This window comes from Alligator mississippiensis, chromosome 1 (assembly GCF_030867095.1).
Source record: "Alligator mississippiensis isolate rAllMis1 chromosome 1, rAllMis1, whole genome shotgun sequence".
NCBI classification, from domain to species: Eukaryota; Metazoa; Chordata; order Crocodylia; family Alligatoridae; genus Alligator; species Alligator mississippiensis.
In genome coordinates, this window is record NC_081824.1 from 125,805,921 (window position 1) to 125,832,320 (window position 26,400).

A 26,400-nucleotide genomic window follows, 5' to 3' on the forward strand; every position below is an offset into this window, starting at 1 on the left:
GGCCCGAGGGAGCGGGCGAGTTGATTGGTGACAAGACAACGTCCAGAAACATCTGCGAGGCTTGGGGCGTGGTATTAGGGGTGGTAGGAGCCACGCGTAGCCCATAAGGCTAGGGTGCCCCAGGGCACCCATGGGTGCAGGATAAGACCCACGAGGGGTCCAGGAGTTTACGTGCCCAAGGAGACGCAAGGCAGCCTCCCGAACCTACTGAACATCAAAGACGTGGCGGGCGAGAAATAGAGGGTGCCCTTGGGCCGAACTGGCACGGAGAGAGGGCCTTAAGGAGACCACGGCCCTCCTGAAGGACCCTGCCGTGACAATGCCAAATACAGTGCTGTACAGTGATAACCCCAAGCTGGCTCTAAATGTGCTACCCCCAGAACAGGAAGCCATTTAATGCTATTAACACAGCACAGTACCCAACCTAATTCGCTCTTACTGGCTACAGAGTTAACTGGCTATAGAATGTGGCTATATCACCTCTGCTTCCAGAGCTAGCATAGGCATTTCTGAGAGATTCTTTGAGTAAAGGCATTGATTCTGTTGTAGCATCATCTATGACGGGATGTGTCAAACACAAATGATGCTGCTGGGGTCACCATCACACAGGGTCAGGTCCCTGCCACTCCAAGGGCTTCAGGGCCTAATCCTGAGGAACAATGGCCCTGGGTGCCATGTCCTGATACAGGGTGCATATTTGCAAGCAGGGGGTGAAACCAGGGAGGTTTCCCCACTTGACCCAGGTGGGGATATAACAGCAATGGATTCCCCTGCAGGGAGATTTCCAGGGCATGCAATAAATAAACAGGCATCCTCTCCTATAATGTGTCTCAAACTGCAATGAACAGGGTGCCAATTTACAGTCAGTAAAAAAGATAGGTTAGAAACATCTGTCCATAAAATCTGTAAAAAACCAAACAAACCTGAGTCATCTGTAAAACACTAAGCAACTGGAACTTGATTGAGCATGCTTGGAAAGAATCTGAAGGCAAGCTAATGGACAGACTGACCATAGCCTGAGTGCCAGCTGGTGTCTGAATGAAAAGGTTGCACCCTGCAAGGGGCCTTTTTCTCAGGGTTTTGTAGACTCCTTCCCCACAAGCCATGTTTTGCTGCTAAGTCCTGCTGGCTAACTGTAATACTGCTGGGTCACAGGCAGTTTTCTTTTGGGGGTCCATGCTGGGACAGAGGGAGCAGGGCCAAGAAGGGTAAGGCTGGGGGGTGGGCTGGGTTGGAGGGGGGCAGGACAGTACATGGTGCAGTTGGGATCATCAGGGTATAGGGTGAGTAGGGGACCTCTGGGGTACAGGCAGCACGTGTAAAACCAATGCTGCAGTCAAGCAGGGCTACCAACCCAATATTATTTTTTTTGCGGCAAACATTTTACCGACAACCAAAACCTTTTGTTAAATCTCTAAATTTGAACCCAGCTCTTTTAAGTGGGGCCTGGCAACAGAACAGGCCCTGGCAAAAGAATTACATTGACATTACATAAAACACATATCAGTAAAAACATGTCAATAAAAAGTTTGCAGATTGTCAGTTAATTTTTTTTTCTGGGGTTGGCAATCCTGATGACTAGGTTTGGTCATGTACATATTTTTGATTAACAGGAGTGCAAGAAGCAGCAAGGATGTCTGGTTCAGCTCACAACTTGTGTTGCAGCCCTAGATAACTGGATACCCATGCTGATTTCAGTTAGGCCAGAATGTGGAGCAAGTATAGTCTTGCATTTTCAGTAGTTAAGCACTATATCAGATGACTTGGAAAGGCTGTAGAATCTCTGTAGCTTGCACTTCAATTTCTTCCAAGACAAACATTTTTCTGGATGATTTAGACAGGAATGATCCTGCCTTGAGAAGGAGTTTAGTTTAGATGACCTTGTGAGGTCCATATTTTTCTATGCTGCGTGACAAATATAGAGTGGCTATATGCCCAAAGACTATTCATTGAAGTCCCTGTTGTAAATGTGGAGATTCACCTGCATAGTTTCTATTACAAGACAGGATATGGCATTAAATCTGTCTTAGGCTAACATGCTTTGGTTGTAGTAGAATGCAACTGCCCCTATGGATTCTACTATTTGCACCCATTTTTTTCAGTAAAATCAGAGATATTTTAATTCAGTAAACGAATGTGCCAATAATAATTAGATAGCATAAAAACTTAAGAATCAGCAGGAAGTGTTTTTTTCTGAATAAAACAGATTAAAAAAAATTGGTGTCATTCAGTGTGGCTATATATTTCTCATTAGCAGTAACCACCAGGTGCAAGAATATGTAGGAGACCCATGTCCACTGTGCTATGACCTATCTGTTGAAGACATGACAATTATAAGGTTAATATAAGTGCTGCTCAGCTGTGGGATGAATTTGAAAGAACGAAATCCTTGGGAAACACCCATTCAGCAGGCATAAATTGTATCCAGGGCAACTTTAAAACAGTAAATACATAATATTTAGGCTCCACTAACATTCAAAGTCCCAATCTGGTTTACCCTACGCTTTCTCCATATGGGCTTTTTTGAGCACCAGCCCAATGGAGTAAGAGTGGAAGAAGATGTGAAAGGCATCAATACCACAATAAGTAGCAAAGTTGTCAGTACAGAGGAGCAGATTTTTGACAAATTATTTGTTTATGGAACATGTAACTTTTGGACAGACAATATTTTGTTAAAACAAATAGTTTTGTAAGAAATTTTTAAAAACTCAGAAATGATAAAATGCTTCATTACAGTATTTTAGAATATTTTAATTTTTTTCTGCTAGAATTACAGAGACACTTAGTGCCATACATAAAATGAAGATAGTACAGATATAATCTGCTTTCTACTATAGAGCCCAGCAATGATGGCATTTTTCAAGGAGACCCAGTTTCAAACCTGTTCTCTGTCTGAATTAAGCAAAGGCCTGATCTTGTATCTCCTTTGCTCAGGAGAGTAATCTAAACACTGGACTACTGGGGATTCTAGGGTGGGTCTCTTTCAGTTTTTTCTGCTGAAACAGTACCACTGTGTACAAGTTTTCCCTGGATCAAAAAGTAGTGGTGGTGGTGGTGGTTGGGGTTCAGATGGAAAGGAAATATTAATACATAGTCATTGTAATCAAGGAATAGGGGATATTCCGTTTACCAGGGCGCCCCTTAGGGTTACTAGGATCAATGGCCATAAACTGACAGAGACCAGATTTAGATTAGACATTAGGAAAAATTTCTTTACGGTGAGGGTTGTGAAAATCTGGAATGGGCTTCCAAGGGAGGTGGTGCTCTCCCCTACCTTGGAGGTCTTTAAAAGAAGACTAGACAAGCACCTAGCTGGGGTTAACTGACCCCAGCGCTCTTTCCCGCCCAGGGCAGGGGGTCAAACTCATTGATCTAGTGAGGTCCCTTCCAAGCCTAAAAATCTATGAAATCTATGAAAACACAGATTTTTACAATATTTAAAATCCTGATGGTCAGTATATTTAGCAGTAGACATCACTGACAGATCTTCTCCCCAGCAGTAGCTAAGTTTTTAACGTGAGTATGTAGTCAGAAACATTACTGTTTTGTAATAGTCATCCAATTAAAATATATTATACAATAAGAAAAGACTCACAGCATACACTGATCTGAACTATGCACTTAAATGCATAAAGGAAACCCAAAGTCAATGGAATGCGTGTGCATCTGCCCAGGACCTTTCATTCTTTTCAGTTATAAACCTCAGTAAATACAGATTTTAATTAGATTTTCTATAAGTTTCTCATCCCATTTTCTAAGAGTAAACCAATATGCCAACTTTCAAATAACTGAGCCTTTGTTCTTCATTCACATCAAATGACAAACAGTACAAATTGTTATTATTACTTGTATCAATCAGTCTACTAGTCATGCATCAAGGACTGAATATGAAGACTGATCTCTTCCTTCACAGTAGTTTTACAGCTTTACAGAATGCAATAAGCTAAATAGCAGAGGCAGATGTGCATATTAAATTAGGAATACGTCTCTTTGCCCTACCTTTGCACTGCTCATTCACTCATCTTCCCTAAAATCTACTACAGTTTTCTCACCTCAGGTAAGGTTAGAGCATCCTGTTTAATATCTTGTCGTGTGTGTGTCAGAATAAGAGCCAGTACTTCTACTGTCTTCCCAAGACCCATTTCATCAGCCAGAATTCCTCCAGGCCACTGAGGCCCAGCAACTGGATATTCACGGATAATGCTAAAAAACAAAAACATTCCCAAGACAAGCTTAGCACTTAGTTTCCTTGTCACACTGGTCATCAAACATATGTTCAGAATAAAAGAAAATAGATTTCTGCAAGATTAATATATTATAGAGGAAGTCATAATATAAAAAATTCTTCTGGTAGCACCTTTAAACAAAATATAAATATGGGAACGTATTTTTTTCAAAAAGTGACAATAAAGTGCTTGAAAAACGACTATCAATAATAGTACATGAACAAACAGATTCACTTCTAAAAATACACAAACTGTTAAAGCAATCCTAGTAACCATATTTACCTGGGAAAAAGGCACCTCCTGCCTCCCTCCCCTCCCCAACCATGTTTTCTGTTGACAATTCTAAAACTTTCAAGGCAAAGCAAGAGGGCTGCCGTCTCAAAAAAAAAAAAATCAATGTAAACTAACTGAACACTGAAAAACCAGATTACTTAAAAGGTAAAAAAAAAAATAAAAAGAAAGAAAAAAGAAATTACAGTGAACACACTGAAACATGTAACTTAAGATTGATCTATTTGGCATTTTCTAGCACGTTTCACATTGTACTTTGAAATTAAGTATCTTACAGTTCTAGTTCTGACTTAAAAAGCATCATTCTTGCTTATCTTATGTTCCTCAGGTTTATATAAAAAAACAAAACAAGAAACCTTGTAAAACAATTCTCACAAAGTATAATGCTTAGGGTTTTTCCAAGAAAAGACGCTACTTACCAGCCAATAAATGGATTATAGTAGATTTTCACTCCATCTAGAGTGATGATCTCTCGCCATAAAAAGTGAAGAGTATTTTCTATAGGAAAAAGACCAAATAACGACTATGATTTTTTTTTCTATCGATAGTACACACCTTAGAAGTGGTAAACAATGTGATATTTTGAGAAAAAGAAGAAAACCCAGTACTTTTAGGCCAACCATCTTGCTCAACTGCCTCCTGGTCGGCAATGTTATACTGCTCCTTAGCCTGAAACTCTGTCCTTAAAATACTTTCATGCTGAAAAGGCAATCAGGACTCATAGTAGAGATGATATCTTTTATTAGACCAGGGGTGTCCAGCCTTTTTGAATGTGGGGCCGGATCACGAACATTTTATCACCCAGTGGGCCAGCGAGCCATATTCAAAGACCTCACAGGAAGTGGAATCACATCAGGAAGTGATGTCACGTGACCTTTGACACCAATGAAGTTGCAGGAAGTGACAATGAAATGGGTCTAACCAGTTCAAAACTCTCCCTCTATAGCATCCACCTCTGCCACTGTTCAGAACAGGATACTGAGCTAGATGGACCATGGGGCTGACCAAGTATGGCACTTTTTATGCTCTTATGTTCAGAAGCTGTTATGTTCTTTGGCTGAGCTACCAAACTATGGCTGAGATTTGCAAAAAGGGGTAGATAGGCATGTTACAAAGTTGTCATAAATGATTTGGAGCCCTCTAAATCTCATTCATTTTAATGGAAGTTTCATAGATTTCATAGACATTAGGGCTGGAAGGGACCTCGGAAGATCATTGAGTCCAGCCCCCTGCCCAAAGGGCAGGAAGTCAGCCAGGTTCATAGGATCCCAGCAAGATGAGCATCCAGTTTGCTCTTCAAGGTGTTCAATGGGGGCGCTTGAACCACCTCCGGTGTCAGGCTGTTCCAGACCTTGGGGGCTTGGACAGTAAAGAAATTCTTCCTTATGTCCAGCCTGAAACGGTCTTGTAGTAGTTTATGACCATTCGACCTAGTCGTCATCCCTTGGGGCGCTCTGGTGAACAAACATTCCCCCAGATACTGGTGGTCACCCCTGATAAACTTATAGGTGGCCATCAGATCACCCCTGAGCCTGCATTTTTCCAGGCTAAAGAGCCCCAGGGCTCTCAGCCTGTCATCGTAGGGTCTGCTTCCCTGACCTCTGATCATGCGCGTGGCTCTTCTCTGGACTCTCTCAAGCTTCTCCACATCCTTTTTGAATTGTGGAGCCCAAAACTGGATGCAGTACTCCAGCTGCGGCCTCACTAAGGCCGAGTACAAGGGGAGAATGACGTCCCGGGATTTGCTTGAGAAGCATCTATGGATGCAAGCCAGCGTTTTGGTCGCTTTACTTGCCGCAGCATCGCACTGCAGGCTCATGTTCATCTTGTGGTCAATGATGACCCCCAAGTCTCTTTCTTGCATAGTGTTGGCCAACATAGCACTGCCGAGCCTATAAGGATGCTGCGGGTTTTTCTTCCCAAGGTGGAGAACCTTGCATTTATCGGCGTTGAATACCATCAGATTCTCGTCCACCCACTTGCTGAGCCTGTCCAGGTCAGCCTGGATCACCTGCCTGTCTTCTGGTGTGGATGCTTTTCCCCAAAGTTTGGTGTCATCAGCAAACTTGGCCAGTCCACTTCTGACTCCAGTGTCCACATCATTAATGAAGATGTTGAACAGTATGGGTCCAAGGACAGAGCCTTGGGGGACCCCACTGGTCACAGGACACCACGATGAGTGACTTCCATCAATTACTACCCTCTGGGTCCGACCCCGGAGCCAGTTTTCCAGCCAGTGGATCGTGGAGGACCCAAGGCGACAATTGGCCAGTTTCTCTAAGAGGTGATTATGGGAAACAAGGTCAAAGGCTTTTTTGAAGACAAGATATATGACATCAATCTCATCTCCCTTGTCCAGGTGATAGGTCACCTGGTCGTAGAAGGAAATGAGATTGGTCAAGCAAGACCTACCCGCAACAAACCCGTGCTGGCTATCCCTTAAGATGTTGGCGTTGGCCAATCCATTAAGGATGGCCTCTTTGATAAACTTTTCTAAGATCTTCCCCGGGACAGAAGTCAGGCTAATGGGCCTATAGTTAGCCGGATCCACTTTCCTCCCTTTCTTGAAGATAGGCACCACATTGGCCTTCTTCCAGTCTTCAGGCACTACACCAGAGCGCCAAGAGTTTTCAAAGATCCGTGCTAGAGGCTGGGCTAAGTTGGCCTTTTGACTCAGCTTTGAAAATCTCAGCCCAAGGTGCCAACCAAATAAGTCAAAATATATTTTGCATTTCTATGCAGTGCATCTATGTGGGGCTTGCCAAGCATTTTACAAACATGAAATGAACCTCAGGATGAGCCCAGCTGGAGCAGCAGGGGCTCAGCTGCACTTTCCCCCTACCTGCGCTGGTCAGTCCCAAGTGGCACATGGCTCCGCCGCCACCGCTGCTGGCTGGTGCCGACCTGAGCGGGTCTGTCCCATCCGGTGCAGCACGCAGCTGAAGCTGGCTTCCCACGTGCTACTGGGGACGGGAGGAGGCCAGCCGGGTCAGCACCAGCCAGCAGAAGCGGCGGCAGAGCCACATATGCGACCGGTGCAGGCAGGGGGAAAATGCAGCTCAGCTCCTGCCACTCCGGTCAGGCTCGTCCCGCCCTGAGCAGTGCATAGCTCTGCTGCCACTTCTGCTGGCCGGTGCAGACCCGGCCTGGCTCCTCCCATCCCCACTAGCATGTGGGAAGCCAGCTTCAGCTGCATGCCCCTTTGCTGGCCGGTGCAGACCCGGCTGGGTCCATCCCATCCAGAGCAGCATGCGGCTGAAGCCGGGTTCCCATGAGCTGCTAGGGACTGGAGGAGCCCGGTCGGGTCTGCACCGGCCAGCAGAAGCAGCAGTGGAGCCGTATGCCACTCAGGATGGGACGAGCCCGGCCAGAGCAGCAGGGCTCAGCTGCATTTTCCCCCTGCCTGCACTGGTCAGTCCCGAGCAGCACATGGCTCCGCCGCCGCTTCTGCTGGCTGGTGCAGACCCAGCCGGGCTCCTCCCAGCCCCAGCAGCATGTGGGAATCCAGCTTCAGCTGCATGCTGCTCCGGATGGGACACACCTGCCCGGGTCGGCATGTTTCCCATTGCAGCACTGTGGGCCACAGAAAATGCCTTGGCAGGCCACGTGGTGGCCCGCGGGGCATATGTTGAACAAGCCTGTATTAGACCAACAAGATTTTTGCAAAAAAATTCTTTAATTGCAAGCTTTTGAGCATAAACACCCTTCATCAGGCATTGGAGGAAAGATTGTAAAAGCTCTCCTGCGTAGAAATGAAAGTTCGTATTTCACAGGATTTCACAAAGGAGTCAATAGATGGAAAACTCCTCTGGGCAGTCAATTCATAGCTGGTATGCTGATGTCCCCCACCTCCTGGTAGCTGATGTCCCCCTACCTCCTGGCCTGTGGGGGATCCCCAGCAGGGCCGGGGGGGGCAGAGATTGGGGGCCCCCACACCTGTCCGGCAGGTGCCCATCTTAGGGCTCTGGAGGCGCAGGTGAGGGAGCTCCGGGAGGAGGTTAGCAGGCTGAGGGGGATCAGGGAGGCGGAGGATGAAATTGACAGTTGTTTCCTTTCCCTGCAGGCCCAGGCACCGAAGGAAGAAGCAGCCCGGGGAGTGCCCTCCACAGCAGAGTGGCAGACGGTCACAGCCAGGACCGGAGCAGCTCACAGCGAACCAGTACCAGCTTCTCCAGTCCGACTGGTGAACAGGTACGAGGCCCTGGCGACCCTGCAGGAGATGGAAGGGGAGGAGGAAACCCTTGGGCAAGAAGAAACACCACGTCCTTCACACTCCGAACAGATCAAGAGATCCACGAGGAACCAGAGGAGGAGGCGACGAGTGCTCGTCATAGGCGACTCCATCCTGAGAGGTACGGAAGGACCCATCTGTCGCCAGGACCCCTCGGCACGAGAGGTATGCTGCCTCCCTGGAGCAAAGATTCGGGATGTGACGGAGGTAATCCAGGCCAGGATCAAGCCCACCGATTACTACCCCATGGTCCTAGTCCATGTGGGTACTAATGATGCGGCCAGGAGAACCCCCGATCACCTGATGGCGGACTACAGTGCTCTGGGTGGCGTGCTGAAGGAGTTCAGTACACAGGTGGTTTTCTCTTCCATCCTACCAGTGACCGGACGAGGAAGACGGCAGGAGAACTGCATCCGAGAAACCAACTGGCGGCTTCGGCAGTGGGGTCTCGAGGCAGGCTTCGGCTTCCTGGACAATGACCCGCACATCACGACGAGGGACATGCTCAGCTGGGATGGGCTTCACCTGTCCCCCAAAGGTAAGCGTGTGTTTTCTACTAGGTTGGCGGATCTCCTCCGGCGGGCTTTAAACTAGGCTCGTCGGGGGGAGGGGAGTACGAGGGCAGGGGAAGCTGTGGACCACCAAACCATGTGGCACCCACAAGGATAGACCAGCCTGAAGAAAGAGAGCATTGGGAACCTGAAAGCCATGGGGAGACCAGCACTACAGAACAGGTAAGAAACAAGAAGGTAAGAAACAATGGGCCCCTTGGGACTCGGAGCGGGGGGGCAGCAAAGGCACCAGTCGCAGGGCTCAAGTGTCTATATACTAATGCTAGGAGCATGGGGAACAAGCAGGATGAACTAGCGCTCCTGCTTGCACTAAACACCTATGACTTAGTGGGGCTAACAGAAACCTGGTGGGATTCATCCCACGACTGGGCAGTACATATTGAGGGCTATAGATTGTACAGAAAGGACAGGTCGGGGAAGAAAGGGGGGGGGGGGGGGTTTGCACTTTATGTCAGTGAGCAATATACATCAACCCTCATCAAGACAGAATCCAAGGTTGAGGAAGTAGAAGGATTGTGGGTTAGGCTACATGGGGGGCAAGGAGAAAGGGATTTGGTGGTAGGGGTCTGCTACAGACCCCCACACCAAGGGGAAGAAATAGATGCGGGGTTCCTGAGGCAACTCTCGGAGGCCATAAAAGCTAAAGAGGCGGTAGTCATGGGGGACCTAAACTACCCAGACATCTGCTGGGAGATGCAGACAGCAAGGTCCCATCGCTCACGCAGGTTTCTAACCTGTGTACAGGACCTCCACCTGACACAGGAGGTGCATGGTCCCACTAGGGGGAATGCCATACTGGATCTGGTATTGGCAACAGGGGATGACATGATAGGGGACCTCCAGATCGGTAGCCATTTGGGAGACAGTGTTCACCTAATAATAGAATTCAACATAAGACGTCGAGTGGGTAAGGTAACTAGTAGGGTGAAAGTGCTAGACTTTAGGAAAGCTGATCTCAATGAACTCAGGCGATTAGTCAAGGACGCACTGCAGAGTAGGAGTTTTGAAGGGATGGGAGCCCAAGAAGGGTGGCTGTGCCTTAAGGAAACGATCCTTCAGGCACAAAGCAAGACGATCCCCGAGCGAGGCAAAAGAGGGAAAGGGGCCAGGAGGCTTCCATGGCTGACCAGAGAAATCCAGGGCAGCCTAAGGACCAAAAGGGGAGCACATAAAAAGTGGAAACAAGGTGAGATCACTAAAGATGAATATACCTCCTCTGCTCGTGCTTGTAGGGAGGCAGTTAGACGGGCCAAAGCTACCATGGAGCTGAGGATAGCAACCCAAGTAAAAGACAACAAGAAATTGTTTTTTAGATATATTGGGAGTAAAAGGAAGGCCCAGGGAGGAATAGGACCCCTGCTAAATGGGCAGAAACAATTGGTGACAGACAGGGGGAACAAGGCTGAACTCCTCAACGAGTTCTTTGCCTCAGTGTTCCTAAGTGAGGGGCACGACAAGTCTCTCACTGGGGTTGTAGAGAGGCAGCAGCAAGGCGCCAGACTTCCACGCGTAGATCCTGAGGTGGTGCAGAGTCACTTGGAAGAACTGGATGCCTTTAAGTCGGCAGGCCCGGATGAGCTCCATCCAAGGGTGCTGAAGGCACTGGCCGACATCATTGCAGAGCCACTGGCGGGAATATTCGAATGCTCGTGGCGCATGGACCAAGTCCCGGAGGACTGGAAAAGGGCTAACGTGGTCCCCATTTTCAAAAAGAGGAGGAAGGAGGACCCGGGCAACTATAGGCCAGTCAGTCTCACCTCCATCCTTGGTAAAGTCTTTGAAAAAATTATCAAGGCTCACATTTGTGAGAGCCCGGCAGGACAAATTATGCTGAGGGGAAACCAGCACGGGTTTGTGGCAGGCAGATCGTGCCTGACCAATCTAGTCTCTTTCTATGACCAGGTTACGAAACGCCTGGACACAGGAGGAGGGGTGGATGTTGTATACTTAAACTTCAGGAAGGCCTTCGATACGGTATCCCACCCCATACTGGTGAACAAGTTAAGAGGCTGTGACTTGGATGACTACACAGTCCGGTGGGTGGTGAATTGGCTAGAGGGTCGCACCCAAAGAGTCATGGTGGATGGGTTGGTCTCGACCTGGAAGGGTGTGGGCAGTGGGGTCCCGCAGGGTTCGGTCCTTGGACCGATACTCTTTAATGTCTTCATCAGTGACTTGGACGAGGGAGTGAAATGTATTCTGTCCAAGTTTGCAGATGACACAAAGCTATGGGGAGAAGTGGACACGCCGGAGGGCAGGGAACAGCTGCAGGCAGACCTGGAAAGGTTGGACAAGTGGGCAGAAAACAACAGAATGCAGTTCAACAAGGAGAAATGCAAAGTGCTGCACCTAGGGAGGAAAAATGTCCAGCACACCTACAGCCTAGGGAATGACCTGCTGGGTGGCACAGAGGTGGAAAGGCATCTTGGAGTCCTAGTGGACTCCAAGATGAACATGAGTCGGCAGTGTGACGACGCCATCAGAAAAGCCAATGGCACTTTATCGTGCATCAGCAGATGCATGACGAATAGGTCCAGGGAGGTGATACTTCCCCTCTATCGGGCGCTGCTCAGACCGCAGTTGGAGTACTGCGTGCAATTCTGGGTGCCACACTTCAAGAAGGATGCGGATAACCTGGAGAGGGTCCAGAGAAGGGCAACTCGTATGGTCAAGGGCCTGCAGACCAAGCCCTACGAGGAGAGACTAGAGAAACTTGACCTTTTCAGCCTCCGCAAGAGAAGGTTGAGAGGCGACCTTGTGGCTGCCTATAAGTTCATCACAGGGGCACAGAAGGGAATTGGTGAGTATTTATTCACCAAGGAGCCCCCGGGGGTTACAAGAAACAATGGCCACAAGCTAGCAGAGAGCAGATTTAGATTGGACATTAGGAAGAACTTCTTCACAGTTCGAGTGGCCAAGGTCTGGAACGGGCTCCCAAGGGAGGTGGTGCTCTCCCCTACCCTGGGGGTCTTCAAGAGGAGGTTAGATGAGTATCTAGCTGGGGTCATCTAGACCCAGCACTCTTTCCTGCTTATGCAGGGGGTCAGACTCGATGATCTATTGAGGTCCCTTCCAACCCTAACATCTATGAATCTATGAAGCCTCTACCCTCCTGTAAGGATCTGTGATGATGCAAATTACTTTGAAACAAAGGGAGGAGCAGGAGCTCAGGTTTCAGGTGGTCACAGTTGCTTCCTGCTTGGGAAAATATGAAGATTTCATTTTTAAAAATTTCATTTCTACCCAGGAGAACTTTTACAATCTTTTCTCCAGTGCCTGAGGAAGAGTGTTTGTGCCCAAAAGCTTGCAATTAAAGAATATTTTTTGCAAAAAAAAACTTGGTCTTGTTGGTCTAATAAAAGATATCATCTCTACTATGAGTTCTGATCGCCTTTTCCTCTAGACCAATATGGCTACAACATGGCTGACTTCATGTTGAAAATTATTTTATGCTGAGATCATATATTCACAAATTTATGTAGAACTCTACTCCAAAAAATATCCGGTTATACTAAGAGTAATGGACAGTGGCATGGAAAGTTAGCATGTCACCCAAAATAAACTAAAAAGTGTGGCTAAGCTACCAATTATAGGAAGCCACTACGTTTCAGAGTTAAATGCTTTTTTATCATAAGCATTTCCACAATTTTGTAATATGCAGTGTAACACGCAACATTAATAAAAGTTAACATATCCAGGTTGTCAATGTTTATATTAGTTCCTGCCCAAAATAAAACATGGATAAAAAGGTAGTATACCACAATACCTTTACCAGGGCATCTGAAAAACACCTTTAAAACTTTAGTAATAAAAAATTAAGTGGTAAACAAAGTTTCATCATGGATAGACTTTTGCTAATGGAACAGGCCAGATCATAGTTTATTTCAATCAATCCTCAGTTGCATTATATTGATTACATTTATATTGCTTAGTCCAAAATACTTGCCACTGGTAGAGGTGCTTCTGAAATTCTCCCGTTGCAGCATCCAGTTCACAGCCTCACTTTGGTATGGCCTCAATATGGGAATAAGTGCAGGGTGCTGTACATCCTCCCTCAACAACTGACTTTCCTGCTGATGTGTATGCCTCACAAAGTCATATAGCTCTTCAATATTCTGTCGCTCTAGTTCTCTATCAGATTCTTCCTCATCTTCCTCCAGCACATCTGCATCCACCAAGAAGCATAACAAATCACATAATCATCTTATCAACAATGATCAACATCTCAATTAAATGGTTTAGCTTTAATGAAACGTGTTTTGTTAATAAATGAAAACAATAAAGCAGAATTCCACGAAGAGCATGAGACAAATATATTCTAGGGGGTAGGAGTGGGAGGTTTATGCAAACACAGGAATTAAGGCTCCAGAATCCTAATGCTGGCAATTTTCAAGATTGCAATCCTAACACCCAGTTAGGAGCAGGACGAAAGGATATTAGCAGCAAGTAGTGGTACAGGGCCTAAATATTGCTCTTTACATTTCCACAGCCCAGGGTTCTTCTTTTTTTTTTTTTAACAACAAAATAAAGCAACAGTGGGGAAAATTATGAACCATCTTTTTTAACTTTTTTTAATTTTAATTTTTTTTATTCCTTTTACCTGAAGGGAGCAGGAAAATATGAAAACACATTCAAGGGAGGGATACATGAATTTGTAGCGCATTCCCACTTAAAAGCAGGCAAGTGTGCATCATGGAGATGAGAGGAAAAAAACCAGGAGTGGGATAAGACAAGGAAACTTTTTTTCTACTGGGCCCCATGAATGGTGACCACAGTAAAATGGTGCCCCCTATTTGCCAACTTCAAAGAAAACAGGAGGTGAATTAAATTGATGTGGGAAAACTAAAATTAAAACTGCTCTCACTTGTACATTTTCCTATGCAGCCCCCCTCATAAAAGAGTTATGAGATGTACCTATAAAAACATATTCACAGGAAAAAAAAAATCCATGGCAATACTGTCTCTGGCACAAAACTAAAAGCATCTCATCTAAGCAAGAGTTAAAAAAATTCAGGACCAGATATTGAATTGGTGCGAATCAGCATAGCTTGATTGATTTCAACTGGTCTAGGTTGATTCACACCAACTCAAGATCTAATCCTAAGTTAATTCATACTTAGAGGGTCTCTTTTTATTATTTTTTTTAATGAATATTCTTCTGGCTACTCCAGGCTGCTATTAAAATTTCAGCTTGCCTGGGAAAAAAACAGGTGGTATTGATGCAGGACAATAATTATAGAGATGTTAGTCTGATACAGGCAGAAGGCAGGGCACAGTAACATTTTAAAGTAGCACCAGTTAGGTGTAAAGGTGCCACTCTCCCCTCCCTTCTGCCTAATCGTAATAATTAGAGAGTCTTGCTTTACAATTTAGAGGCAGAAAACAGAATAATAAGAAGAGCATTGTATATTAGATGCAAATTTCCAGGTAAATATTTGTTTTTCTAGATAAATAACTGCCTTAAATTGGCTTTTGCCAATTTCTAATTTTTTTTCTGTTGCTAAGCAAACTTTCAATATAGGGTTTAGTAAAATAAACCCACCACCAGTAAAGCACAAAAAGTGGATTTTATGGGAATGATTTTATCTTAAGTGCATGTGTGACAGTGAAAAAAATCAAAATTTGGAGTTGAAACCTGCATAAAATTATGAAACATGCTTCCATGACAACCTTTCAGAGTCTACTACTTTTGAATATCCCCTTACGAAATCTAAATTCTCTCTAAATGTAGAGATCACTCCAGATCAATCACCAGGACCTTAAAAAAATCTACACAAAGTTATATATCCCTTCACTTATTTTATCATAGATCTTTAGGAAATATTCTGTGTCAGCCTAATTTAATAGTTGTGACAGATCCAGAATTATACTGAAAAACAAATGTACAAGCCTATAACGTTATTAAGATACCTGAAGGAATGCTGACCTCACAAACCTAAAGATAGACAGTTTCAGTACTTCTGCTCGTGTTCATAGCTTGGCCACATATTAGCATGGTTAAATTTTAAAAAACCTAATCATGTTTGCTGTAGCTATACAAATCCCCATGAGAACTGAAACAGGCAGATACAAGAATCACATAAATTTCACTTAATCAAAGGGCTATAGACAGAGAGGTGCCAACTCCTGCTGAGTACCTGCAACTGCCATTAAAAATAAATGGGACATAACCTGCAGGTAGAGGTGTGCCAATATATCAGTGCCATATCAGATAGGCACCAATAAAAGGAAAATTAACATTATCAACGATCAGCCTTTTTGGCCAGCATAGGCAATAATGTACCAATAAATTTAGTGTGCCTTCGAGCCAGGGCCCCCAGATGCAGCAGCCGCACGCATGCACCAGCTAGGAACCAGGCAGCCAATGCCTGCTGGCAAGTCTGTGGAGAGGAAGGAACATGGGGGAAGGAAGGGACATGGTGGGGGCAGATCAAGGCCCTCAGGGTGAGGGAGGGAGGGAGGGAGTGGGGCAGGGGCAGGGCGGTGAATGGAACCCCAAGGGACTGGGATGGAGCCATGGGCAGCTCCTCCACGGGATCAGCATCCCCATGGCAAAGCTGTGCCTCCAGCTGCTGGATGGGCAGGGGGTGTGGCATGTCCAGTGTGTGGCTCCTGGGGCAAAGGCAGCAGGGTGGAAAGCCCTGAGCCCACAGTGGGCAGCCTAATTCCGCCCTTGCCCCTGCTTCGGTTAAAAGTTTTCCCCGGACTTAAAAATGGCGGTGGCAGTGCTTGAACTAAAGTTTATTCAATGAGCTTAAGTTCAAGCGTCCCCTGCCACCATTTTTAAATACTGGGATGCTGAATCCCTGGACGAGCCACCCGCAACTCCATTCCACTCCGACCTCAGGTTCCCATTCACCACCCTGCCCCAGCCCCAATCCAAGCCCCAGCCCCTGCCACACTCCCTCCCTCACCGAGGGGGCCTCAATTTGCCCCCCATGCCCCTTCCCCATACCCCTTACCCTCCACTTACCTGCAGGGAGCTGCTTCTCATGCCACCCAGCTGTGCTTCTGTAAATCAGCTATCAGACTGGTATCAGCTGATGTGCTTGGAGAATAATTGGTATCGGTATCAGCCAAGAAAATCTTTATCAGTGCACCCCTACCTGTAGGTACTCACCAATTCTGGATTTGCTACTCAGAGAAAGAAAAGAAGAAATTGTGAAATGTGCCTGATATCTCAGTCAACGCTACATATCACTAGGGACCTACCGAAATTGCGATTTCATGGATTTGGCAAAATCTGGCATTGCCCATGTAAGCAGGCAATGCCGCAAAATCCACAGGAAAAAAAGGAAGAAAAGTTACTGAAAATAAAACACTGGCTCCCCCAGAGGGAGCCAGCAATCCTCAGGGCACTGTAGCTTGGCTGCACAGCCCACGGGGAGAAGAAGGGAACGGTCATGACAGGCAGCCCTCATAGCCAATCAGCAGTGAGGAGTGGGGATGTATGACAGGCAACCATAGCAGCCAGTCATTGGGAGAGGAAAGAACCAGAGCCCCTCACTGAGCTGCAGCATCAGTGACAGGAAATTTCTGGTTTGGCACTAGTACTGCATGAAAGGACCTGAGGTTTATGAGGATCACAAACCAAATATTTAAACATGATGCTGTCCCCCAAGAAGCGCAAACACCATTCTGGGATATACCAACAAAAAGGTTGCATGCAAGATATAATTATTCTGCTGCATTCTGACAAGGTAAAGCCACAAGTAGAGTTCCACGTTCAATTTTGGGCAGCACACTTGTTAAGAAAGATGTGGACAAACTGGAGCAAGTCTAGAAGAGATAAACTAGAATAAGCAGTTTAGAAAGCAAGACTAAAGAGGAAAGGTTGCAAGAACTGTGCTTCTTTAGTCTAGAAAGCAGAAGACAGAAGAGATCCTAACTGGATTCTATACATAAGCTTAAATAGGGACCTACCTAATTCATGGCGTGAAAAAGCAGTTTTTGCAGCTTGGTCATGACCTGAAGAGCTGATTTCGCAGTCATTTCGCAGTGGCCCCTCGGCACTGACTGGCGAAGAGGACCCGGGGAAAGAGGGACGAAGGGGTGGCCGCCAGTTTGACTGTTGGCTGCACTTCATGGGTCCCCACCCCTCGGCACTGACTGGTGGAGAAGAACGAGCGGGTAGCCACCATCTTGGCAGCTGTCCTTGTGCTGCCTCACCAGGAGGCACCTTCGCTTCCTGGGTGCGCTGCAACACTGAGCTGCAGTGTTTTTTTAGGTTGATTTCCTGGGAAAATCATGGCCAATGCCATTTTTCACAGAGATCACTATTATTTGTGGTTTCCACAGAATTGTGAAACTGCAATTTAAGTAGGTCCCTAGGTATAAATGTTGCCACAAGGACAAAGATGTTCAATTATTCTCAATGTCTTCTCAGGATAAACTGAAAGAAAACTGACTTAATTTGTAGTGTGAGACATGTGTTTGTGTATGCACATGGTGGGAAAGGGTGGTTAGAAATTAGATCTGATATTAAGTAAAAACTAGCCAACTATAAGAATAATTAAGTGCAACCAGGTTAGGTAAGGAGACTGTTAAATCCTAGAAGATAATGTTTTTAAAACAGGTGAGACAAATATCTGTCAAACAGACTAGGTACACTCAACCCTGCTTCAAGACAAGATAAATAACATTACCCCTTGAGATCTTTCAGTCTGATATTTCTAGGTTTCTTTTAAAAAAAGATATTCTCACCTTAAAGATAGAGGTACAGCTAGTCTATGATTTTTGCAGCTGAAGCTGTTCCTGTGTTTAATGATCAAGTTACTATATTCCAAGTCTTATTTAGCTGTATTTTGTTGTTAGAGATAACATTCACAGCAAATTACTTTTCCAACTCAAAATAAATCTACCAGTAATCCTGAATATCAATTTTGGGAATAGCATTTTTCCCCAAATGTAAAACCTATTTTCCTTCCCTACCTGAGGAGGGAACTGTGAAGATAAAATAGTTAATTCTTGCAGAGGGTCAGATACTATAAGGAGAGCCATATAATTACCTACAAAGTTAGTTCTCATGCAAAACAGGAGTATAACAGTATATTTTCCTTCAAATTTATCTTAAATTAAGTAACCTTTTAACTGTTAAAACAATTATACAGTAACAATCAATTGTACTGGAATGTTAAATTAGATTACCTGGAATTCTAAAACTGTAGAACTCTTCCATCAGTTTCTGAATCAGGTGGTTAGCTTTTTTTGGTCTTCCACCTGCGTCACTGAGAAACTCTAGTTTGCTTAAACCAGTTTCCAGAAGGTAAATACCAACCTGAGAAATAACAAATTAATTTCTCACAAATAAGTTTAGGACATTTTATCAGGATATTGTAAGAATAAGGTAATCTTAAAACCACCCTAACTTAAAAAAACAAAACAAAATGTGGACCAGTATTTATAAAGCAGGAAAACAATTTGGCACATTTTGGAGACCTGTAGCTATGGATGTACTTAATCTCTTAAAAACACCACATAAAACTTTATTGCACCGCAGATAAGAAATCAGACAGTGTCTAATAATTCATTAAGTCACCTTGGTGTATAATAGTTAAAAGGCAATTAGTCAACAGTGGCAGAAAATACTTATGCAAATAACTACTGAGAAGCAGTTTTTCTAACATTACGCAAATCAGTAATAGCCGCTAGACTCGGAAGTGCACCTAGCTTTCTAATTTTAGAAACAAAATAAACATTTTATTTATAAAAGCCCCTTGAAATAAAAATTGTATGAGCAAATACCTTTAAAGCCTGATCCTCCTCAGGCCTTTGATAAAGTCCAATTACCCTCTTCTTTTGCAACCACCTCAAACCTTCTAATATTTCACTACTTAAAGATGATTCCACCAGAATGCCTTGTTCATAATCATTCAGGTCTTCTTTATCTTTATCACTGTCATCTTCTCCATTTTTTGCATCAACACAGATCTGTAGCTGACCACCAGAATCTGTTCTAATCAAAGAGAAACTCCTTTCATGGATCTTATCAATCAAAATTTGTTCAGGAAGCAGCTCAAGAGCAAACTCTCCAAGCAAAGCTTTCCAGGAACTGTCTGCACAATAAGGTGAGACCATAATATTGAGCTGTATGGATAAAGGGGTAAAGTTGGAGCAGAAATCTTCTCCATCTGTAATAGTCGAGAAGCTCACCAACTTTGAACCACTGTTTTCGCTGGGAGTCAGTTCTTCATCAATGCTATCATCATTTATAACAATGAAGGATGAAGAAGACGTGCTGGGAGCTGGAACAGAGTCATCTTCATTCGTGTCATCAGTCATCACCTCATTCCTTCGATCTTCATGCATATTCCAGCAGAGCTGCTTCTTTTTCTCCTCATCTACCCTGGAGGGCGGCACACGCTTTCGTCGACTACTCATCTTGCCGTCTTTCCAACCGTGCCTTCAACCTTTTCAGGATGGATTAATATTAGTCAACAGTAAACAACACAAATCAGACAGTCAAGTGACTACTTTACTACATAATAGCTGTACCCATGACTTCTAGAAATGTTTTCAGTTATCTGCATTAAACATTATTCAGGCTGCTTGAATTACCTACTAAGTTTTATAAAAAAAATCTCCTTACCCCTGTGTCCAAGGAGGTTACATGAAAGAAAACATCTTGTGATACTTGCGAACAGATACTGTATCTGGTTTGAAAAACAGCAAGGGCACATCCAGATGAGTGCACACATGTGGTTTGTAGTGCCACAGACCCATCTGCAGCACAGCAAACATCCCCACATACAGGCATTCACCTTGCTGCTAATTTGCAGCTTAGTGAGTTTTATGACACTGGAAGATCCTGATGTCAAAAAATCCCATGCCAGAAAAAAGCAGGATGGTGCACGTGACAACAGGATGTGCCGTCCAAAACTGGAGTCTGGCCAGCCAGAGCCACACTCCAGGTGCCAGCCAGGCTCCACATACCCAGATCACCACTGCTGCAGCCCTGGGAAGCCCCTTACAGCCCAGGGAGGTCCCCTACCCTATCTCAGGCAACTTGCTGCATGCCAGAGCATGCATGCAGGTGTATTCCCTGGGGACAACTAGCTGCATGTATTTGTGCCACTGATAGTTGTCCCCAGGGAACGCTCACTCCCCTTCACAGGGATGGGCGCCAAGAGATTAAAATTACCAGGACTCTAGTCAGTTTCGCTGTTGTTATTCATTGCTTTAGTTCCCCCAATTAACAAGCAACTGACACATTCTGCTCCCTGAAAGATGCACTGTTTTGGAAGCAGCTTGAAGAGGAGTGCTTACTAGTTTATTCAAGCAATCAGGTCCCAATCCAACAAGTTGCTTGAAGCAGAAGAATACCTTTAAATATATCGAGTCCCACTGACTAAATCAAGTCCATATTATATACAGGCAGTACTCAATTTGTGACTTTGTTGCGATCGTCACTTAGGATATTTATAAACTGACACGTTTTGACCTTCTGACCTGGGTTTCATCTTTACAACAGATGATACAGCTGCACCTAGCTGGTAAATGGTGGAAGGGGGAGGGGGAAGGGAAGGGGCGTGGTGGAGCAAACCAATGTCCCCCTCAGTGAGGGAGGGACTGGGGCAAGCACTGCCCAGCCAGGGCCAGGCGGGCGTAGGGAGGGGGAACTGGTGGCTCCCACTTCTGTGCACCGTTTGTCCAGAGGCAGTGCAGTGGCTCCGCCCCGTGCCCGCCCTGCCCCCGCTGGGCAAGCGGCGGGAAGGCATGGGGGGAAGGGGGCATGTGCCCCCAGATCTGCTCGATGTGGGCAATGGAAGGCACTGGGAGTTGGGGCTATGCCCTTCCGCCGCTCATGCAGCCGGGGTGGGGCAGAGGGGACACAAGGCAAAGCCGTGACTCGTCCAGGAGGTACGGGGAGGCATGGGGTGGCTCCCTCTGCTGCGCACTTGTCCAGAGGCAATGCAACAGCTCCACCCCGCCCCAGCTGGATGAGCGGTGGGAGGGCATAGCCCCCACTCCCAGCGCCTTCCGCCACCCGCTCTGCACAGATCTGGGAGCACACGCCCCTCCATGCCCTCCCGCCACTTGCCCAGCCGGGGCAGTGTGGGTGCAACGCTGCCTCCAGACAAGCGGCACGCAGCAGTGGGAGCTGCCCCCTCCCCCTCCCTGCGCCCACTTGGCCCCAGCTAGGCAGTGCTTGTCCCAGCCCCAGTCCCTCCCTCGCTGTGGGAACCATTGATCTGGCTGCCAACATCCCTTCCTGTCCCTCTCCCCTTTCACCACTTACCAACCACATGCAGCTATATCGACTGTCATAAAGGAACCAATCCCCCATTTGTAACACTGTTCCTATGGGAAAATTGATTCCAACTTCTGATGTTTCGACTTAAAACATGGTTTTCAGGAACCAATTGCGTCGTAAGTCTGAGGACTGCCTGTACACATTTAAATGCTTTACTGAAAACTGTCCTCAAAGACTACAAAAACAAAATGGGTATAATTAAATACAGTACATGCAAAGATAAAGAACTTAAAAGATCAATTATCATACAAATGTAATCAGATTTAAGAAGTTAAGATCTACTGTAGTCACTAAAATACTGGATTTTCCAAAGGATAATTACCAAGGCTCGTAGGCTAGCTAAGCAAAGAAGTTCTGCTCAGCACAAGAGTCAAAATAATGGCCTTCATTTATTTCAGTTTCATCTGTCAGCAATGAAAAGATATTAGAAGGTACTGGCTACACAGGCTTTTGCATTAAAACTGTTCGCAAAATACAGGAATAGAGAAGCAATTAAAAATTCATTACATAGTCATAGGTCAAAAGGTGAGAGGAGGATGGCTCTTAAGCAAGCCAGAGCATTTTCTGAAATTCCTGACAACCTTAACAGAGAGCTGAGAAAAAGGGAAATTCTCTATTTTTAACAATTTTCACACCTAAACAGTAATCAGGCTCCATAATTTAACTTTATAATACAATCAAAATGTACACAAACTACTTTCACTTCCCAAAAGGAAACTGGTTCTAAGTATCTGGTAGATTAACTCCCTCTGTTCACATGGACCACATTTTCAATTAATTCTGAAAATAGATTCTTTATGCCAGTGGTTGACAACCTCTTAAGGCAGTGAGCTGGACAGACCCAGTTCAAGTCCAAAGCAAAAGGTGGGTACTAGGACTCAGCTGTTTTCACTTTTCCCTGTGGCAGCGCAGGGAGAGTGCCCACAGCCAATTCTGTTCCCCATGGCGCATGGAAAAGCAATTGCTGCTAAAAGCCTCGTCATGAATGCTACCAGAGCCCCATGTTGGTGGGCTGGACCAAATGGCTCTATAGGTTACCACCCTGATTTATACCACTCAGCATCCACAACAGCAGCAGTGCAAATTTTAAATATACACTACCATCTGAAGGAACTGTTTTATTAATTAATTGACATGTTAATAACTAGACTCATATATACCTAATTCAGCCTAATATACCTAATATAAAAAGGAAGTAAGTAGTCAAGTTACGATCAAGATAATGAAAGGAGACAACTTTTTTTTTTTTTTTTTTTTTTAAACAAAGCATCTGGTCTTCTAAAGTTTATAACCACAGGAAACTGTTCTTCAACTGGATGTCTCATAATGAAAAGAACAAAGAAGAATGTGCGCAAATAGATCTGCAAAGAAATTCACCAAGGTATTTGAAAACTGGATAAAACGCTTAAATGAAGGGCAGTATGCCCGGCTGAATGAATCCGCACCGCTCGAAAGGACAACCTGAAGACCTGAAGGCTTTCGCACACAATTTTTGGTTTTAAATTTAAAATATGTTACCAGAACCAACCTCAATTAATCTCAAAAGGAAGTCTATTAACTTCCATGTGAATTAAACTAAGGAACTGGGTATTTGAGGGTCATGCTGTCACAGAACCCCAGGGATGGTTGGAAAATGGGGATTGTGACATTTTGATATCTGTTTTTTCTTCCCTGATGTGGAACAAACTGAAACCTTTTAAAGTGTTCATAAAGGAAGGGAATAAAAAGCCTGATCAACAGTATAGCCTAACTTCAAAACACAAGATTCACAAAGAAATAACCAAAAGTCCAACAGTTAGGGAACCCTCAGAGCCCTGGTTCCCTGGGATCCAGGTTCAAATCTCTGGCCCAAGTTAGATAAAGCAAGAATTAACCTGAATCTGCCCTGTCTAAGGTGCCTATTCATTCAGCTACAGCAGTGGTTCTCAAACTATGAGGTGGGCCTCCCTGGGGAAGTGCAGCATCATGTCAAGCGAGGCGCAAGCTGTGAGTCTTGGGTTGATTTTTTTTGAGAGGGCAGTACCCTGGGCAGCAGGTTCGGAAGTGGGAGAGGTGGGGAGGAAGCTGCAGCTAGCTGGGACAGAGCATGAAACTGGGGCCAGGGGGAGTGCAGAGCTCAAAGCACGAGGCTCATGCCCAGCAGAGCGGCAGGAGTGTGGAGTCCGGACCAGTACTCCACTGGAAGTGGCAAGAAGCCCCGTATGATGGAGCCAGGCCAGCTTGACCCTACTCCCTGCTTCGCACTGGGTCCCGGCAAATGCACATGGTGGCAGGGACCAGGCCAGGCTGCTGGATCCATCACATGGGGCTTCTCCCCCGGTGGTGTGCGAGTCCCAAGAGCTGCACGTGAGCCACTGGGAGCCCTGTGCAATAGAACTGGGCTGGCCTGGTCCTGCTCCCTGCCACCACGTGCAGCTCCCGGAACTGGCTGGAGCCACATGCTGTCAGGGGGTTCTACCTACGTGGGCCACAAGCACCCTGAGAGCCCATCCCCAGCTGCTGCCACAGCGGGAGCTGTGAGTCATGTGGGGGGGGCATGCACACCCCACAACACACTCCACTAACCCCATCCCCACAACATCCCCAACCCCCCTACCCCCCTCACAAACCTCATCCCCTCCCACCCCCCTACAAACCCCACACACATACCCACCCCCCCAATCAAACCCCACACAGAATATACAAGAGTAAGATTTTATTTGCACTCGTATGCAATTGCCTTTATACATACTAGGCAGACACAAGCAAATCAGGACAAAAATTTTTTACATTAAATTTAAAATATTATAGAAGATATTTGATTTTTGGTATACGATTTGTTTTTTTTCTAGTTCCAAAAGGAATACTTCTGAGAGAAAGAGAATGGACTTCCAGTGGCAATGGTCAGCAGTTAGGGGGCAGAACTTCTGGTCCCAAGATGACATCTCACCAAAACCCATTAAGCGGCCCTCCAGCTGAAATTATTGCCCACCCCTTCGTCAGATGTATGTTGCATCATTTTTTGTGAGTTACAAACCTCAGCAGCACTCTTAGTGAGAAAAAGTTTAAACGAGAAATTAATTGTTTTACAACAAAGAGAGAAAAGTGTACAACCCAAGAACGAGAACACAGCAGCAGAAGTTCCAGCAAAATGCAAAGCTCAAAAATATGATGAAGCTATGAGGAGGCACAATCATTTTTTTCATAACTCAGCGAGGCTCACTACGACAGAGTTTGAGAACCCCTGGTCTGATACAATTTTTTCTGGTAAGGGCTGGAATGACAGCCCTGGAGGTGGCCGAGCATTAGGAACTGGCCACCTATAGCAGGGCACCTTTGGTGCCTGCCACTTTAAGAAGTTTGAGCAAGCTGTGGAGCAGCCTGCAGGTGTGATGTGGACTAACAAGGCGATCGATCGCATGAATGTGGGAGGACTCCTAGATTGGAGAATAGGGCTGAACAGCCTCAGTATAAATCCAGGTGCTCAGAGATGAGCTGGCGCTTGCTGCAGAGAGCCAGAGGGATAACATCGCCAGCAGGAGCTGCTGCTCTCGGAACACCTGGGGGTTCAGGGTAGGAACTATGGGGATGGAGGAGGTTCCTGGTCCTGGGAAATGACCTAAAACTACACCCTGCTGGGGCTGGATGGTGTGAAGAGGCTGCCTGTGGCAGGGTGGTCTCCAGGAAACGCCACACCAGTGCCTCCCTAGTGAAAACTGAGTATGGAGTGCCATATAGCCTTAGCCCCCAAGACCTAGTGGGTCAGGCAAGGGTCCAGTCATGTAATGAGGCCTGAGACCCAAGGGGCATAAGGCCAAGAGCCTCAGTGAGGGGGCAGAGTAGAGGGAGCAGTGAGGGAGTGCAAGAAGTGTAAGGGTCCAGATAGGTGGGCCTGAAGTACTGTGCATAGGTCAGCCTTAGACATTGAGTGAGCTGGGATTGGAGGGGCCCAAGAAGGCAGACCCATATGAGAGAAAGAGGGTGAGCGGCTCAATCATCTCACCAGAGAAACCCTCGACTGGTCAATGCTGGGGCCAGAACCAGGACCAGAATGGTCAAAGGGCCAGAGCGCCCACTGTGAGGGACGCCCAGAGCCAGGTGCCTGGGGTTCCACTGGCCTAGAGGTGAGGCCAGGGTCTGTGTGGCTAAAGATCCCAGAAGGGAAAACTGTCGAGAGGGAGCTTGGGGTTTGGGGTCCAAATGCCAGTTGGGTATAGAAAGAGGTCCACTGCAGGGCCAGAGCCACATAATGATGCCATCTGCAAGGCATGGGATATGGTATAAGGGAAGTTTTGGAGCTGTGTATTATGCCCTTGGCATCAGGCAGGAAATGGGCAGCCTCCCACCTTATAAACTACTAATGATACATCAGAAGCGTGGCAGGAAAGGCAGGTAGGCAGACTGTCCTAGACCGGTGGGCAGGTGAATGATGTGACTGGCTGCAAGACGGCCCCCTGTCATATCACTATCACTGCTTCTCCCTGTCACTCAATGGTGGTGTGGCCCAGTGAAAGCCCCCTTCTGCTCAAGGCCTTGCCACCTGACCATGGCGTGACACAGGCAGAGATCCCCCTCTGCAAGAGCCCTAGACAACTGATTGTGGCACAACATGGGCAGAGCTCCCCTTCTGCCACAGCCACAGGCTGCTGGGTGGTATGACACAGGAAAAGCCATCCCACTGCCAAATGCCACTCAAGCTACAGGTCCAGATCTGAATCCAAAGGCCCCATGGGGCATAGGTTGCTGACCCCAGTCTAATATATTCCTAAAACTGCACAACTCTGTCTCACAAATGCAAGGCACATTGCCCCAAATACCAAGAACAGGTAAAGCACAGGGATAAGGGCA

General features: G+C 46.1%; 1 protein-coding gene across 4 annotated transcripts in view; it reads right to left on the reverse strand.

The window, feature by feature from the left end:
* Positions 1–26,400, reverse strand: part of SHPRH (SNF2 histone linker PHD RING helicase) — a 119,032-nt gene that overhangs the window by 85,728 nt on the left and 6,904 nt on the right. For 2 of the 4 annotated variants that reach the window (XM_059713794.1, XM_019488366.2), the window contains exons 2-7: positions 19,065–19,729; positions 18,468–18,597; positions 17,244–17,429; positions 13,267–13,485; positions 4,937–5,015; positions 4,053–4,203 (exon numbers count right to left, since the gene is read on the reverse strand). In XM_059713794.1, coding sequence (XP_059569777.1) covers positions 4,053–4,203; positions 4,937–5,015; positions 13,267–13,485; positions 17,244–17,429; positions 18,468–18,597; positions 19,065–19,700 — 1,401 coding nt within the window. In that variant the 5' untranslated portion in view covers positions 19,701–19,729. The remainder of the gene's footprint in view (positions 1–4,052; positions 4,204–4,936; positions 5,016–13,266; positions 13,486–17,243; positions 17,430–18,467; positions 18,598–19,064; positions 19,730–26,400) is intronic. The other 2 variants (XM_059713796.1, XM_006260724.4) reach the window with 1 other exon arrangement.